This window comes from Brassica oleracea, chromosome C3 (genome assembly GCF_000695525.1).
Source record: "Brassica oleracea var. oleracea cultivar TO1000 chromosome C3, BOL, whole genome shotgun sequence".
NCBI lineage: Eukaryota > Viridiplantae > Streptophyta > Magnoliopsida > Brassicales > Brassicaceae > Brassica > Brassica oleracea.
Genome location: NC_027750.1, coordinates 11,674,050 through 11,689,228, shown reverse-complemented (window position 1 = coordinate 11,689,228; position 15,179 = coordinate 11,674,050). Strand labels below are relative to the sequence as shown.

Genomic DNA, 15,179 nt, shown 5'->3' with positions numbered 1-15,179 from the left:
GGTATACATCTTGACCTCTTATCGTGAACTCATGTATAAAAACCAAGTTAAAGAAGTCATATCACTTGTAAAGTAAACTCACAGAGTCAAATTAATCACTAATTAATCCAACTATTATTACAATGGATCTAATGCAATTAATACGAGATAATGCATATATGATTAAAGAATATGACTGAATCTTGAAGAATAAAATTGTAGGATAATTGCTATGATGAACCTCTAGTGGAAACTTTTGCTATGAAGTACCTTGCTACGTGACGTGAGAACCAAACGGTAGTGATATTATAATATAAATTTGATGGAGTTTCTAAATATACAAATTCTCTACAAACTTAAAGAAATTCTATATTAATATAATATAATTCTATGCAAAGTTAACAAATATTCATTTATAAAATCAGCAACTCTAAAATCTAAGTCACATCTATAATCTCTGCAATTAGATCAACCTGCTACTAAACACGCTAATTGGCCTATATTAAAATGTCCTCTCCTCAATGTAATATCACACTATATTTTTAAAATGACCCCTAAGGGTTTGGGTAGGCTCAGTAGAGTTAATTGCAATGAGTATAAACCAGTGTTTTGAAAACTGGATCAGACCAGCTGGTCAAACTGGTTGAACAGTGACTCATTTATATTGCCGGTTACGGGTTACTATAAAAACCAGATTTGAATTAAACCGCTAAAACCAGTTAAAACCGGTAAAAATCGATAAAAAAACTTTCTTCCTCGAATTGAATGAAGTTTTGGAAAATCCGGTTCAATATCAAAATCCGGTTGAAAAAAAACTGAAGTAAAAATAAAAAACAATTATACAATTTACAATAAACCGGTATACAATTAACTTATTATAATTATCTAATTATATTAGTTTACAATATTTTATATTATTTTCACAATTATAGTACAAGTTAAAAGTATATAAATTAATTATATATACTTTAAATTTATATTTTAAATTAAATAAAATAAAATAAAAACCCGATTGAACCGGTTAGACCGGTCCAACCATTGACTCAGTCACCCTACTGAGTCAATGTCCAGTACGGTTTTCAAAACATTTGTATAAACGAGTTAAAATCCCCAGGAGATACTCTACATTTTGTTTGTCCATTCAATAGAAGCTCTAAAAATTAATACTAAATTAATTAATAAACACAATAAATTAATAAATTTCTTCAGTTTTGAGTTGGGCTAGTTAAAAGTACGATACAAATCAATAAAATAATAGGATAATAATTTTTAGAAAATCATATATATATATAGTGTAGCTAAAATCATAAATTAAGAATATGTATATGAGGTTTATATAAGTACAAACAAAGCGTTGTATCACTAAATGTTTACCCTTTGCATGCAAACATGAGCATTTAATAATTAATTATTAATACATACATTACTAATTAAAAGATTACAATTATAAATTATTATTTATATTTTCATTTGAAAATTCTTACATACTATAATTTTTTTGAAAATTTCGTTATACACTATATTTATTATTAATAAATAATATTAGAAATCACTCAATATTCTATTTTCAATTATATAAAAATAAAATTTGTGCTTGATTAATATTTAGTTATCTGTTTCCGGTTTTTTAGTTTTTTTTAAAAAAAAATTTTATTAAAAATATTTTGCAGATAACGACAAAATATATATATTAGCTTAAAAATAAAATGAATTTAAAATTTATTTGATTAGATAAGTGATTTAAATTATTAATGATAAAAATTATCCAAAATATAATATATTTTAAAATAAAAAGATAATTCATATATACATCTAATCAAATAAATTTTGAATTCATTTTATTTTTAAGCTAATATATATTTTATTTATTAAGAGTATAAATGATATTAATTACTCTAACTTTTAACGTGAGAATTTGAGTTGCGAAAAGTTATTTCACAAATAACAATATAGATTTGTTTTAAATTCACAATGAAACCATATATATTTCTACACTTCGATATATTTTTTAATAATATTTAGTAAAATTATATCTAAAATTACATTTAAATTCTATGAAACATATAGCGTATACACCATATAGTAGAACCAAAAAACGAAATATAAACACCGAATTTTTAAATATAAATTAATATATCTAAGACAAAGTTAACTATTTTCTTATTTTATAAAAAAATATAATCTAAAAGTAGAGAAATGTAAAAAATGACTTTTTGTAAATTAATAACTCTAAATTTTAAAATTTTATAATCCCAACTTTATTAATAGAGTAAAATGTGTTTCCTCGATTGAAAAGCTTTGCTCGAAACTCGGTTACGTTAAACCAATCCGGTTACCCCTATGTTAACACCTTACGAGTTGTGAAACAAATGAATATTACATACCATTAACAATAAAGGTATACATATGTTTGAGTGCGTAGAAGAAAAGATCTTTACACGCGACAAATTACAGACGTAGAAGGAGTTTATTCAAAAAAGTAAGCAAGAGACAACATGATAGTTCGTGTTCCACACAAAGACACTTGTTTGTTTATATATGTAACAAGTGCTATTCAGACCACTGGACTCACTTACGGCCCATGGTTTGTTCACTTGGTGGGAGCACCACCACGGTAGACTGAGCGTTGAAACCGGGGTGAAGAACCTTCCTGCGGAGCTCACGGCCTTCTTGGCAAAGGGCACATGTATGGCAAAGGACGTGTGTCACAAAGTCACAAGTCGTCTCCATATGCTCCCTTTGCATCTCGTCCTCAATGCAGCTTCCGCAGCAGCCACACGACCTGTTCATTGCCTCAAAGCTTCCCTGTTTTTTACCCAAAAAAGAAAACAAAAGATAGGTTCAGGAGAAGCAATTTCTCATTAGAAGAAACGATAATGGGAAGAAAAAACAAAAAAGGATGCAAAATGAGACTATCCTAAAGGCTAATAGACAGCCCTTTAAAACTAGAGCCACTACAGGGCCTCTGACGAAACCAGGCGACGATGGTACACAAACTACAATCTCTTGGGGCTAAGTCCCTACTCGTCAACATCTAAGCAATCAAGAACATATACAAAGACGTGAGTTGATCAATCTCTTGTCAAAGGACAACCTTTTTTCTCTCAAATTCACTTGTCTGTTTCCAAATGAAAGAAAACATACCTCAAGGTTAAACTTGCGGCGAATGGCAGAACGGCTGGAATAAGAGAACCATGGAGCAAGGCAGTTCCACCCAAACAAAGAGTTCCCAATAAAGTACAACCCTGAATACGTCAAGCAGTGGTTCGAAAAGGTTCCTGGGGCAGACCCAAGCCTCTCTGCATTAGTTCCATACAGCACACATGGAGCCACACTTCCAAGAAGACCTAACAAAAGAAAGCCATTACCATCATCATCACTAAAAGTTTCATAAAAGCCACATAACATCTCATCTTGAGGTTTCTTCTCTCGATTGCCTATTAAGCTTAACCTTCAAGACCCATATTTAAGCTGAACGATCTAAAGATTGACTCTTTCAATAAATCACAATCAGATCATTTCCAATTTCAATCAATTTCGATCGATCCATCTCAAAAGATTGACTCTTTCAACAAATTACAATCAGACTAATTCCAATTTCAATCGATTTCAAGATTCCCCCAATTTCAAAACCCTAATTATAGAAAGAAGACAAGAAAAAAACACTCACAAACTTCGAGATCGCTGCTGCAGAATTCATCGTTTCGTCCGAAACAGGAGAACAGACCGGAGTTCCACTGATTTCTCCCGATCGGCTCGCCGATCACGCTCCCATCGGTCACCGGCAATCCATCCGCCGTCCAGCCGTGTTCCTCCGCCGCGGGAGGAGGCACAATCGGCGCCTTCTTCGCGTCCTCTTTCGAGTAGATCTTGGTGTCGTTGCCTTGCAAGAGAGGACTCGATTCCTCACGGTCGTCGCCTCGTCGAGCTTCGCGGTTGTTGTCTTCTCCCGCCATATTTAGAAAGAAACCTTTTAGATCTGAAAGAGAAGATGACAAATAGACTCTTATTACGGGTCAAGTGATTTGAATTGGAAATGGTCAAAAAACACCTTCGTGAGTATTATCTTTTATGATTTAAAAAAATATTTCTAAGCCCGTTAAGATCTCGGCCTATCTAAGGTCCACGAGGAACTTCATCTCGTGGGAAAATATAAAAAAGATTTACAATTCTCTTTACATACTGTATATGAGTGAGAGCACTAGAAGAGACTAACGTGAGCCTAGTCAAGACAACAACAGAATTTTATGGAAAAAGAGACAAAAACAAAGATAAACATGTTTTCATTAGGAGTAAACGGGATACAAAGTTACAAACTCTTAATATCTTGGGCGAGTCGTCAAAAACAGTCTCCACTGACTGTTTCACGAACTTGAATCTGTCACGTACTCAATAAAGAAGATCACTTAGGAGAGTATTTCTCACATAACATTAGAGCAAGATGCTGGCATAGTTTCATATGATAAATGAGGTTCTAGATATCTATAAAAAATTGCGTATATATAATAATAATAATAATAATTTCTTTTGCAAGGTTTGTACGAGATAAAGTACTTTGCTGATCAAAACACCATGTCTTTATCAAGCGCCAGGAGAACCTCATCACTGTTCTTGGTCGAACACACCGGTTTCATCAAGCTGATCCGGATTATGGTCCACGAACTTGCTACACCGTACTCATTCATCACCCAAATATCATCACGCAAATCGTATGATCTACTGAAAACACAGAGACGCCCGTTGAGACTCCCAACGACACTATTTGGACATTTCTCATCAGGAAATGTCATCTCTCGAAACTCTTGGGTTACAATATCAAATGCTAATATCACTCTCCGCTTCACACCGGGAAGGAAGGGAGCGGTTGATGTGGTAATTCAAATCACAGATCCATCTCCACGAGTTTGCCTTCAAGGAGTAGACGCAAGCGTGGAGAAGATTGTTAGAATCAGCAACAAGCTTCACTACTTTTGTAATCATTGGTGAGGTGATCGAAGCCAAATCCATAAGACTGGAGTTTTTCTCTCTATTAATAGCTTGGATTCTCTGGTGGTTGGGTTACACAAGAAAACAAGGTCTTTATCGACATGTGGAGAAATACAAACTAAACCGTTGGAAGATCCGAGGAGTTGAACCCAAATTCCCATGTATGGAACAAGTCAGCTCAAACATCTCTCGCCATTCATGTCGACCAGTTTAATGACAAAGTGTAATGAATACGTCACATCTGAAGATACTATTAGCTTCCGGTTAACCGGTGGCCGCAGGGTCAGATCGAGCTGGCTTTTTGCGAAGCCTGGATCGGATGAGAGGGAGCGAAACAGTTTTGATCGGCAGCCTGATCAGAATTTACCTGATGATCTCTTCTCTGATTTTCTCCATTTGCGCCAAACGGGGTTCCACGCAAACAGTCTCGGACGTCGGTGGCTTTCCGTTGCATCTTTGGCGGTCCGATTAGCTTCCGGTTTGGGTTTATTTGACCGGTTTATCCTCGCTTGACCCATGACGCGAGTCTCTTTAGGTGTCTCCCTCGCGTTTTTCCGCCGCCAAAAATATAGGTTTTCGCGAACTTCAACTCCTCCTGCCTCATGTTTAAGTTAATCAATTTTTTAAAAATTAGTGCTATTTTCAAGAAAATGTAATTTTGATATTCTTTTGTTATAAAACAAATCATTTTGAAAATTTCAGTGCAATTTAATATATTTATTTTTAATATCATTAACTATACAATAATTTTTTTTTTTATAAATCATTTATTTATTTTAAAGATTATTAGTTAAATAAACATAAATTTCATTCAATAGTCATTTTTAAGTTTTTATCACATAAATAACTCTCTCGAGAAAAATGACCAAAATAAATTTTACTAAAAAGTAAATATACATTAATATTATAGGGTTAACTAATCTAAATTTATGATTTAGAGTTAAGAGATGGGGTTTTGAAGATATAGTTTCAAATTAAAATAAATTTAAATTTAAATTTTGAAAATAAAAATGGACTATATTGGTCATTTTCTTTATTGAAAGATAAATAAAGTTGAACTTTTTCATTTTGAAAATTTTAATTTTAATTTTTTTATTTTTAAAAATTTGAACTTATCCCAAAACTCCAAACTCTTAACTTTAAACCCTAAGTTTTAGATTAGTTAACCCTAAGAGTATAAATACATATTTACTTTTCAATAAAACCTCTTTGATCATTTTCCTCCTTATATTTATAGATTTATTTTTGTGAAAATAAACTAAAAATTATCTAAAGAAATTTCTCTTTTTTTAATATCAGTAAAATTCTCCCAAATGTAAAAAACAAATGCGAAAAAACTAATATTATTTTATGCTTAGGTATATAAAAACTAAATTATAGATAACGGTGTGTAATAGCTACCGAGTTTTACGTTGTCATGTAATAACTATGGATTGGTTTGGTAAAAAATAGTAGCATCGGATCATTAATAACAAAATATCGGTTGCAAAATCAGCAGAAAAAATAAAACTACTTTTTATCCATACCCATCAAGATAGTACGTGATCACCTCTGTAGCTACATTTCTTGATTTTAATGTATTTGTTGATGCGGCACGTGTTTGCCAGTAGTTCGGCGAATGTCTCCTCTGATTTCTATGGCTTCATCTCAATAGTTCTACACTTGTTGTGTTTCTATCTTAAGCCGCTTTGGTGTTACGTATTATATCGGTTGTGTTTATGTTTCCCATTTGGCTTTTGATGGTGTGGGTTCTTTAGCCAGTGCAGCTACTTTGGTGAACAACTTTTTTTATGGTTAGGGGCTAACTGCTAAGCTTTATTCAGGAAAAAGGTTTGATAGAAAAAAAAGAAAAGAATAGTTGCTAAAGTGGCATGGTATTAATCATAATAGCATGTTTTTTATTAATTTGTATAGCCAAGAGTCCTTGTAATGTAGTTAAGATTTAAGAACCACTATTGTGATTGAAACCGCGCGATATGAAAATATAAGCTGTGGTCATCGTTTTGTTTCACAAACAAAACAAGAATGTTGATAATCTGAGTTATGTAGCAAAAAAAAACAAGAATGGTGATATGTTTTTGTTCGATCCTGTTTGACGATCCTATTTGATGACCCTATTTATAATTTAACTGTACCAATCCGAATTACTGGTCCATACATCGACCACCAAAATTTATATATCCTACGACGAAAGTGAAAACTTCTCTTTTTGAACGTGTTTAAACTACAAAGATAAGAATGAGCGTGTTTTTGAATCCTCTAACGTGTAAACTAAGAAACTGAAATTGTTCTTACAAACCATTTGTGTGTTCTTGAAAATTGTCTTCTTGTCTTTTGTTCGGAGAGTTCTGTCACAAAACCCGATCATATTCGTGTCCGAGTTCTCACTGAGCTCAGTCATCTATATTACTATTTCACACACAACAAATATATTTAAAATCAGTTATTTTAACTGACATAATTATAGTCGGATGTAATTAAGTAGCCCATGATCATCGGTTATCTATAATTAACGCCATACATTGTGGTCATTAGATTATCTAGTCTAAGATATGGACAATAATGGACTGTCAAGGTCAATAGCGTCAAAACAACATGTGCACATGGAATAACAGTTCATGGACCGACCAAAATTTGGGGATATCAATGTCATAAATCAAATTACATACACTATGACCATAGAGTATAATAAAGAGGCTGGTTGCATTTAACTCTCGGTTACCTATTGCGGTGGCAACCGGGAATTCATAGGATCCCCGACAAGAGAAACACAGTAATGCATGGAGTCCCAAACTACTATACCTAACCTATTAAGATACTCCTTCCGTTTCCGAAAATAAAATGTTTTAGATTTTTTACTTGTTCCACAAAGATAGATTTCCTATCTGTTTAAGGTACTTTTTATACTTTTAAGAAACATTAAATGAAAATATTTGAATTGATTAAATTTCATTGGTGAAAAATTATTGGAAAGTGTATAATAAAGTAAAAGAAAAATTAAATTATAAACATTTATTGAATTCTTAATAAACGTGAACATTTTAAAAAATCTTACTTTCAGGAACAGAAGGAACTTTCAGGAGCAGAGAGAGATATGTGAGTACTACTTCACCAAAGTATATACAAATTAAAAACTAAATCATAAAAAATAAAAAATAAATGAGTTAATCGATGTTTTATCTTTCTTCCAATCTATATTTTTCGGTTTTTAGGAGTCCGATTCAACTTTTTTTCTTACCTTTTTTCAATAGCTGTTATATGTGCTTGTTGGGTCAGTGATATTAGTCTATCTTAACTTAACAGTTTGACATTATGCGGTCGACTTCTGTTCATTCGTTGGATAATTTATCGTGGAGTTGGCTTTGTTGTATATGATTCGAGTATCTATTTCTTGAATTTAATTTGACTGATTTAAAAGTTTTATTTTAATGTGTGTATATAGGCGTTAATCTATAGGAGGGATTAGGTGCATCTTTTTGGCAAAAAAGGTAGAGGATGGGAGTTAATATATACAAAAGTATACTAAAGTATACAGAGAAAGGCATTTCTAAACCTTGATTTATTCAAACAATTAAAAATATAATTAGAAAACTATAGGGGCTTGTGCTGTGTGACTCATAATATTAGCGTTAGCAACTAATCAACCATACATTGTGAGGCTCTCTGGAGCTAGCTCCGGGTTCTCGGTGTTAGCGCGAGACGGTTTACTCGGAGTTCCTTTGGGTCATTGGAGTGACGGTTCTTCGTAGGAGGCTCGTGTGAAGATTGATCATCCCATCACTACTGTTGGATCGCTTGGCTTGCATCGGTGGATTAATCTTCGGTCCGTGTTGTAGGTTTGGAGCAACAATAACAAAATGTGGCTTTCACCGTACTTGTTTTTTTTTGCTGTGGCTCGCGTTAGTTTCCGAAGTCGAGCCAAATAAGTGTGGCTACTTGAAGTCTTGACGGGTCTTTCCAGATGGCATTTTTGGAGTTACTTGTTGGAGCAGAGTTGTGTGGTTTCTGGAGGTCAGTGTCTCCTACTGCCGGTGGTAGTTGGGAAACGTGATTTCTGAAGACTGAGTTTGCAAAGTTGTATGGAGGTGATATCAATCAATTGGAGCAACGTTAATTGGAGCAACGTTACGGAGAAAACAAAATTACCAAGACATGGTCTCTGTTTTCATCAAATGTATCATCACCATTTGGCAATGCTCGGTTTTGGTCAAGCTTCGACTTCAGTTTTTCGATTAGTAGCTCCGGGTTTTATTGTTTATTTGACTGCTAGATTTTTTTTTTTAACGCTGGGTAACACATTACATCATCATATAATCTCTAAATCTATTAGATATGATGATCAACTACCTGCAACATATGCGATAATGATGAATACTTCCACGAATAATGATTCCACGATGAAGCTCTCCCCGAAACACTTGAAACCACAGACGGTTCTGCATGTACGACATCCTCGATGGACAGGCTCTCACCACAACAGGCGACCACAACGAACGGCTTTGCTTACAGTACTCTGGAACCTCCGAAAGCTTCGCATCCTATAATCTGCAAGAAATTGCATAGTCTGGGATTTGAACCCCAGACCTGGGTGTAGAAGCCTTTAAACCTTAACCAATAGGCTAAAGTGCTTCCACGAACTAACCAGCCATATGAAGTGTTGGTTTAAGTGTTGGTTTTTCTTCTTTTTCTCCGTAGTTGCTTAGTTAAATTCTTTGTTATTGTATATGTGTGCTTTCTCTCTATAAATTTTTTATATTTTAACCAAGAAAAAGAAAAACTAACCAGCCATATGAAGGCCGAAAATGTCACGTGACTCTGACGCCTATCTTTCAATTCATTTAGTTTACATCTCGTTTTACTGGTTTACTCCTCGTTTCTTCTAACTTGATGAAAGTATCCCACGAGAATTGTATTCTCTCTCTTTTTGAACTATTGAGAATTGTATTCTTTCGGTGTTAGTGTTTAATGGTCAATGTATTTAAATATTTGCATCTTAATTCTGACAACCTTGTATTGGTAGTATCTTTCTGACAACCTTTTATTGGTATACAGCGGTCTCTGTTCGGAAACGCGCTAGGCGCTAATCGGACGGTCGGATTGGGCCTAGCGCTTAAAGAAAAGATCATGGATTAATCGAAAATTATGCGGGGCGGAATTTTTAGACTGTTTACTATGTTATAAAACATGTTAATCTTTAATTGTGTATAACATTAATACATTTTCATGTTTAAAATTGTATAAAACACACAAATAGAATATATAAACTTAATATAGTGTAATTTTCATCAAAATTATGAATATAAATGATATTTATAAAATTTTAGATCAAATAAATAAATAAAAATATTATTAAAAATTAAAAAATAAAAAAAAAAATAGATTAAGCGGCTAGGCGGTCTAGGCGGAGAAAATCGGATATCTGATTTTTTAACCGATTTGACATAAATCGGGACGGAAGAGTGACGCGTAACGTCCAGGCGACAGAGCGGCCGATTTTTAGAACAATATAACGCCTTGTCGCCTTTGGACAAAGCAATAACAAATTTCTATTGAACTTTTTGTTGACCGTGTTTTAGTTCTTTTGTAATTAGGTGATTCTAACAATTGTTAAAGTTCATCAATTAATGAAAAACTATTAAATGGCTAGTTAAAAAAAAGTTTAAAAACTCTTCTAAAAGTTTCTTGATGTAAACATGCCTTTTTTTTGCAAATTGTGGCAATTTTTTCCTATGTTTGATAATCAGATAGGTATCAAGCTGAATCTTAAACTAGTTAAAAAATACGAAATGTTGAATATTCTTACTATTTAGAACAACTACAATCATCAACATTTACTTAAATCATTTGAATTAGTCATAAAAAATTGTTTAAGTTATATTTCCTCTATTTTATTTTAATTGTTGTTTTAGGTTTATGTACACAGATTAAAATATATATTTAATATCGTATATTTCCAAAATAAAAACATTACTCCCTCCGTTTCTAAATGTAAGTAGTTTTAGCAAAAATAGTTTGTTTCACAATATAAGTAGTTTACAAATTTCAATGCATCTTTTTCATTTATTGGATATTGTGTGACCAATGAAGTAATGTTAGGTTTTTAATAATTGGTTGAATTAATTGGTCAAATGATATATTCTTTTAAATAATAATTTTCTAAATATTCGTGTTTTTAAACAAAACTAATTACAATTAAAAATTGATGGAGTATTATCTATACACCTAATTATATTTAAATCAATAAAAAATTAAACTAAAAAATATTGTTAATGAATTTTGCATTGATATTATAAAACGACACTTATTTTAAAACGAAAATTTTAGCTTACAACCACAGTTAAACGGAAATGTAGAGGGTGTAGCAAATTCTTCCATTTACATTCCCAATTGTTTCTGACCATAATAAATAATACAATTTCCTACTTTAATAGTAAAAGAGCATTAACCTGCTTTTGTTTCATGACTCGGGGTTTCCAATATACTCGTGATTTTTGTTGCATGTATATAATACATTTTCAGTGTTTCAAAAAAAAAAAGTACTATATAATACATTTTCATCATTAAGAATTACCAATAAACCTGATAGGTTAAATACATTTACATCATTTTTTTGTTTATACATGTGTGTATATAAGGTATTCCTAACTTTTCAATTACTGTATTTATGAAATCACTTTTAAATGATTTATCTCCATAATATATTAAATTAATAGTACTACATTTTACGGTTTTCTCAAAAGTCTCAACCTCGTTTCATAACAGGACTATTCGATTTATACTAAACCTTAATTATCCATAACCTAACATTAATATAACGTTCTCACGTGTACTTCTAGACAACTTAAATCATTCAAGATCGGAAAGAGAACTGGGTAAATAAAACAGGGACTATTTTGATATAAAACAAAAGGTATTGAAGGGGTAAAATAATAATTTCATAGTACTCTATTTTTCTTCTCTCTTTCTCTTTCTGGAGTTTAATTGTAACAGTTCGAGTCCAGCGAGAGAACAACACTAGGGACAGAGAGAGGAAGAGGAAGAGGAAGAAGATGATGTCAGAAGCTCATTTTGTCTGAATAACAAAGTCTCTTGGAAGTTAGTTCGTGTGAATCTTTCCATTTTTTTGGCATCTCCGATCTCTCTCTGTTCTTCAAGCAGTCCAGACCAAAAGAGGAAGCAGCTAAAAGCCACAGGTTTGCTTGCAGGTGAAAAACATCGAACACCACTACTTCTTTCTCTTCTTTCAATTAGTTTTTCTCTTTGGTGTGTTTGAAAAATCCTAATTTATGTGTGCTTAATCAGTTGATTTATGCAATTATTATGCTGCTGAAACTGTAAATCTCTGAGGGTTTATGTTAATTATCATGTTTACTCTCTTCTGAAAATTTACAGCTTTTTTTTTTGTTCTTGAACTTTGAAGATTCAGCCAAAAATATTTTTATAATGCTTTCAAGGAAAAGAAAAAGCAAATGGTTTCTGTTGTTTTTCAAATTTGTTTTTCTGAGAAAATGACAATAATTGTTATTTTCTCCCACGAAAGATTCCAAAATTTGAAGACAAAACAGATGACTTGACAACTAAAAAAAGACATAAGTGGAATATAAATGTACTTTCTTTGCTTGTAATTGCGGCTTATCTATGTGATTAGATGGAAACATCTCCTTTCTCTTGACTGTGAACAGTTTCTTTAAATGTTTGTCTTGTTGTAATGGTTTGGTGGTAGTGGTAGTTAGTTTTAAATGGAGTCTCTTTGAAGCTAATGTTATTTGTGTAGTTTTTTTTTTTTATGGTAAAATGTTATTTGTGTAGTTTTTAAGGCTTTTTTCCCTTTCTTGTATACTTGCTTAAGCTTTGCACTTCTGTTGAGTTTGTTGTATACTTGTATATGTTTGTAATTATCATATAATATAGATTTGTGTGTGTGTTTCTTGCTTCTTTCTCACACATTCATGTTCTTCTTCTTCACAGGAGGTATTTGAAACTCTAATACTAAGCAATGCAGTCTCCAAAACCGAGGTGATAATCTTAACTCTCGTCTAAAGCTTTCTCTGATGATGTTTCTCTTAGGGTCTTTGGAGTTAATATCCGTTTAAATGTTGGTTTCAATGGTTCTTGGGGTGTTTTTAATGGTTCTTGTACTTGCCTCTTTTGTCTTTTTTTTTTTTGCTTATGCTTTAGCTTTTATTGTGACTATGATAGGCCGGGATCTTTGGAGGTGCCTCATAAGAAATCTCCTACAGCAACTCCTAGAACTGCTCGTAAGCTCAAAACTGCAGAAACTGATCCGGTTTCATCTCCCAACCCAAAAACAAGGACACCAAAAGCTCAGAGCCCAAAGGTAGTTGCTGATCGCCGTTCTCCAAGAACCCCTGTAAATGAGGTACTTATAGCTCTTTGCACCTTGCTTTTCTTGATCATTACCTATATGATTTGACTCATACTGGTCTCACAAGAATTAGCTTGTGTTGTTGAGAGCATGGGGCTCAAATCTTGGTTCTGCTAAAGCTCTCTTAGATGTTTAAGTTTGTCTATGTATTGCTTCTTACAACAGCTAATCAAACATCAAAAGTTGTCTGTGTAGTTGAGTTGTTTGTATTTTCTGTTGCTTTTGTAATGCAAGATTCAGAAGAAACGGACAGGGAGAACACCCGAAGTAGCATCTCAGATATCTCACCTGCAAGAGGAGCTAAAGAAGGCAAAGGAACAGCTAAACGCTTCAGAAGCTTCAAAGAAAGAAGCTCAAGACGAAGCAAACGAGACAAAACATCAGCTAATGGAGATCAACGCCTCCGAGGACTCAAGAATCGACGAGCTTCGCAAACTCTCTCAGGAACGAGACAAAACATGGCAGTCCGAACTCGAAGCAATGCAGAGACAGCATGCCATGGACTCAACTTCTCTAGCTTCTGCAATGAGCGAAGTTCAGAAACTGAAAGCACAGCTGTCCGAATCTGAGTCCCTTGAGAACTTGAGGATGCTGTCTCTTGTTGAGGAACTTAGAGGGGAACTGTATGACGCAAAGGAAGGAGAAGCTAGAGCTCATGAGATTGTTTCATCAACCGAAAAGCAGTTAGAGATAGCTAACTTGACGCTCGAGATGCTGCGTTCGGACGGTATGAAGGTGTCGGAAGCTTGTAACGCCCTTACAACCGAGCTGGAGCAGTCCAAATCGGAGGTGAAGTCGCTAGAGAAGCTCGTGAGACAGCTCGAGGAGGACTCGTCATCAGTGGAAGAGCTCAAAGAAGAGGTAAACGCTGCGAGGGATGAGATTAGCCACCTGAAATCTGCGGTGGAAGTGACTGAGAGAAGGTACCAAGAAGAGTATGTCCAGAGCACGTTGCAGATAAGAAGTGCTTATGAGAGAGAGGCTGAGTTAGGGGAAGAACTGAAGAGAGCCAAAGGTGAAAGAGAGGCTTTGCATGAAAGGTTAATGGATAAGGAAGCTAAGGTGAGGATACTGGCTGATGAAAACGAGTTGCTCAACTTGAAAATCAAAGAAACAGAAGGGCGTGAGGTTACAGGAGAGCTCAAGAAGGTGGAATCAAATCTGATGGACAAGGAGATGGAGCTGCAGAGTGTAATGTCCCAAAACGAGAGCCTCAGGAGCGAGATGGAGAAGGTGCAGAGCGAGAAGAACAAGGCCTTAGAGAGGGTTGAGAGTCTGAAGGAAGAAGCGGATAAGAGTGCGAAGAGAGGTGAGAAAGCGATAGAAGAGCTAGGGGCAGCACAAGTCAGTAACACGGAGCTAGAAGGTGAGCTAAGGAGACTCAAGGTTCAGTGTGATCAGTGGAGGAAAGCTGCAGAAGCAGCAGCTACTATGATCTCTGATGGTAACAAGAACGTTAATGGGAAGTACGTGGAGAGAACGGGGTCGCTGGAGAGTCCGTTGAGGAGGAACGTGAACATGATGTCGCCGTATATGGACGAAACTGATGATGATTTGTCTTCGCCGAAGAAGAAGAATGGGAGTATGCTTAAGAAGTTTGGTGTGTTACTGAAGAAGAGCCAGAAGTGATAACTAATGTATGGAAAAAAAAACTACCATTGTTGTCTTTAATGTTGTAAGCTTTGTTGTCGTTGTTGGTGCGAACTATATTCACTTCTTTTTTTCTTATTGACTAAGCTCAAACTCTGACATATGTTGATGAATCTCATCTTTGTTGTTACCAATTTATGTTTTGTGAACCGGACAGCAAGTGCAAATCAAAGCTTAA

The 15,179-nt window shown here is 34.2% G+C and overlaps 2 protein-coding genes across 3 annotated transcripts; one reads left to right on the top strand and one right to left on the bottom strand.

Annotated features, from left to right (window-relative positions):
* Positions 1–2,342: 2,342 nt before the first annotated feature.
* On the bottom strand, positions 2,343–3,980 carry LOC106328823 (cell number regulator 8). The gene is made up of 3 exons (XM_013767348.1): positions 3,650–3,980; positions 3,124–3,326; positions 2,343–2,784 (listed from the first exon to the last, which is right to left on the bottom strand). The coding sequence occupies exons 1-3, from the start codon at positions 3,933–3,935 to the stop codon at positions 2,548–2,550; spliced, it is 726 nt and encodes a 241-aa protein (XP_013622802.1). The 5' UTR covers positions 3,936–3,980; the 3' UTR covers positions 2,343–2,547.
* Positions 3,981–11,934: 7,954 nt separating this feature from the next.
* On the top strand, positions 11,935–15,150 carry LOC106336269 (interactor of constitutive active ROPs 2, chloroplastic-like). Of its 2 annotated transcripts, none has more exons than XM_013775053.1 (4): positions 11,935–12,170; positions 12,934–12,981; positions 13,165–13,345; positions 13,586–15,150. In XM_013775053.1, exons 2-4 carry the CDS (start codon positions 12,962–12,964, stop codon positions 14,978–14,980), a joined length of 1,596 nt encoding a protein of 531 aa, XP_013630507.1. In that variant the 5' UTR covers positions 11,935–12,170; positions 12,934–12,961; the 3' UTR covers positions 14,981–15,150. The 2 variants fall into 2 exon arrangements, with proteins under 2 accessions (XP_013630507.1, XP_013630508.1); XM_013775054.1 differs by lacking the exon at positions 11,935–12,170 and adding an exon at positions 12,822–12,846.
* The last annotated feature ends 29 nt before the right edge of the window (positions 15,151–15,179 follow it).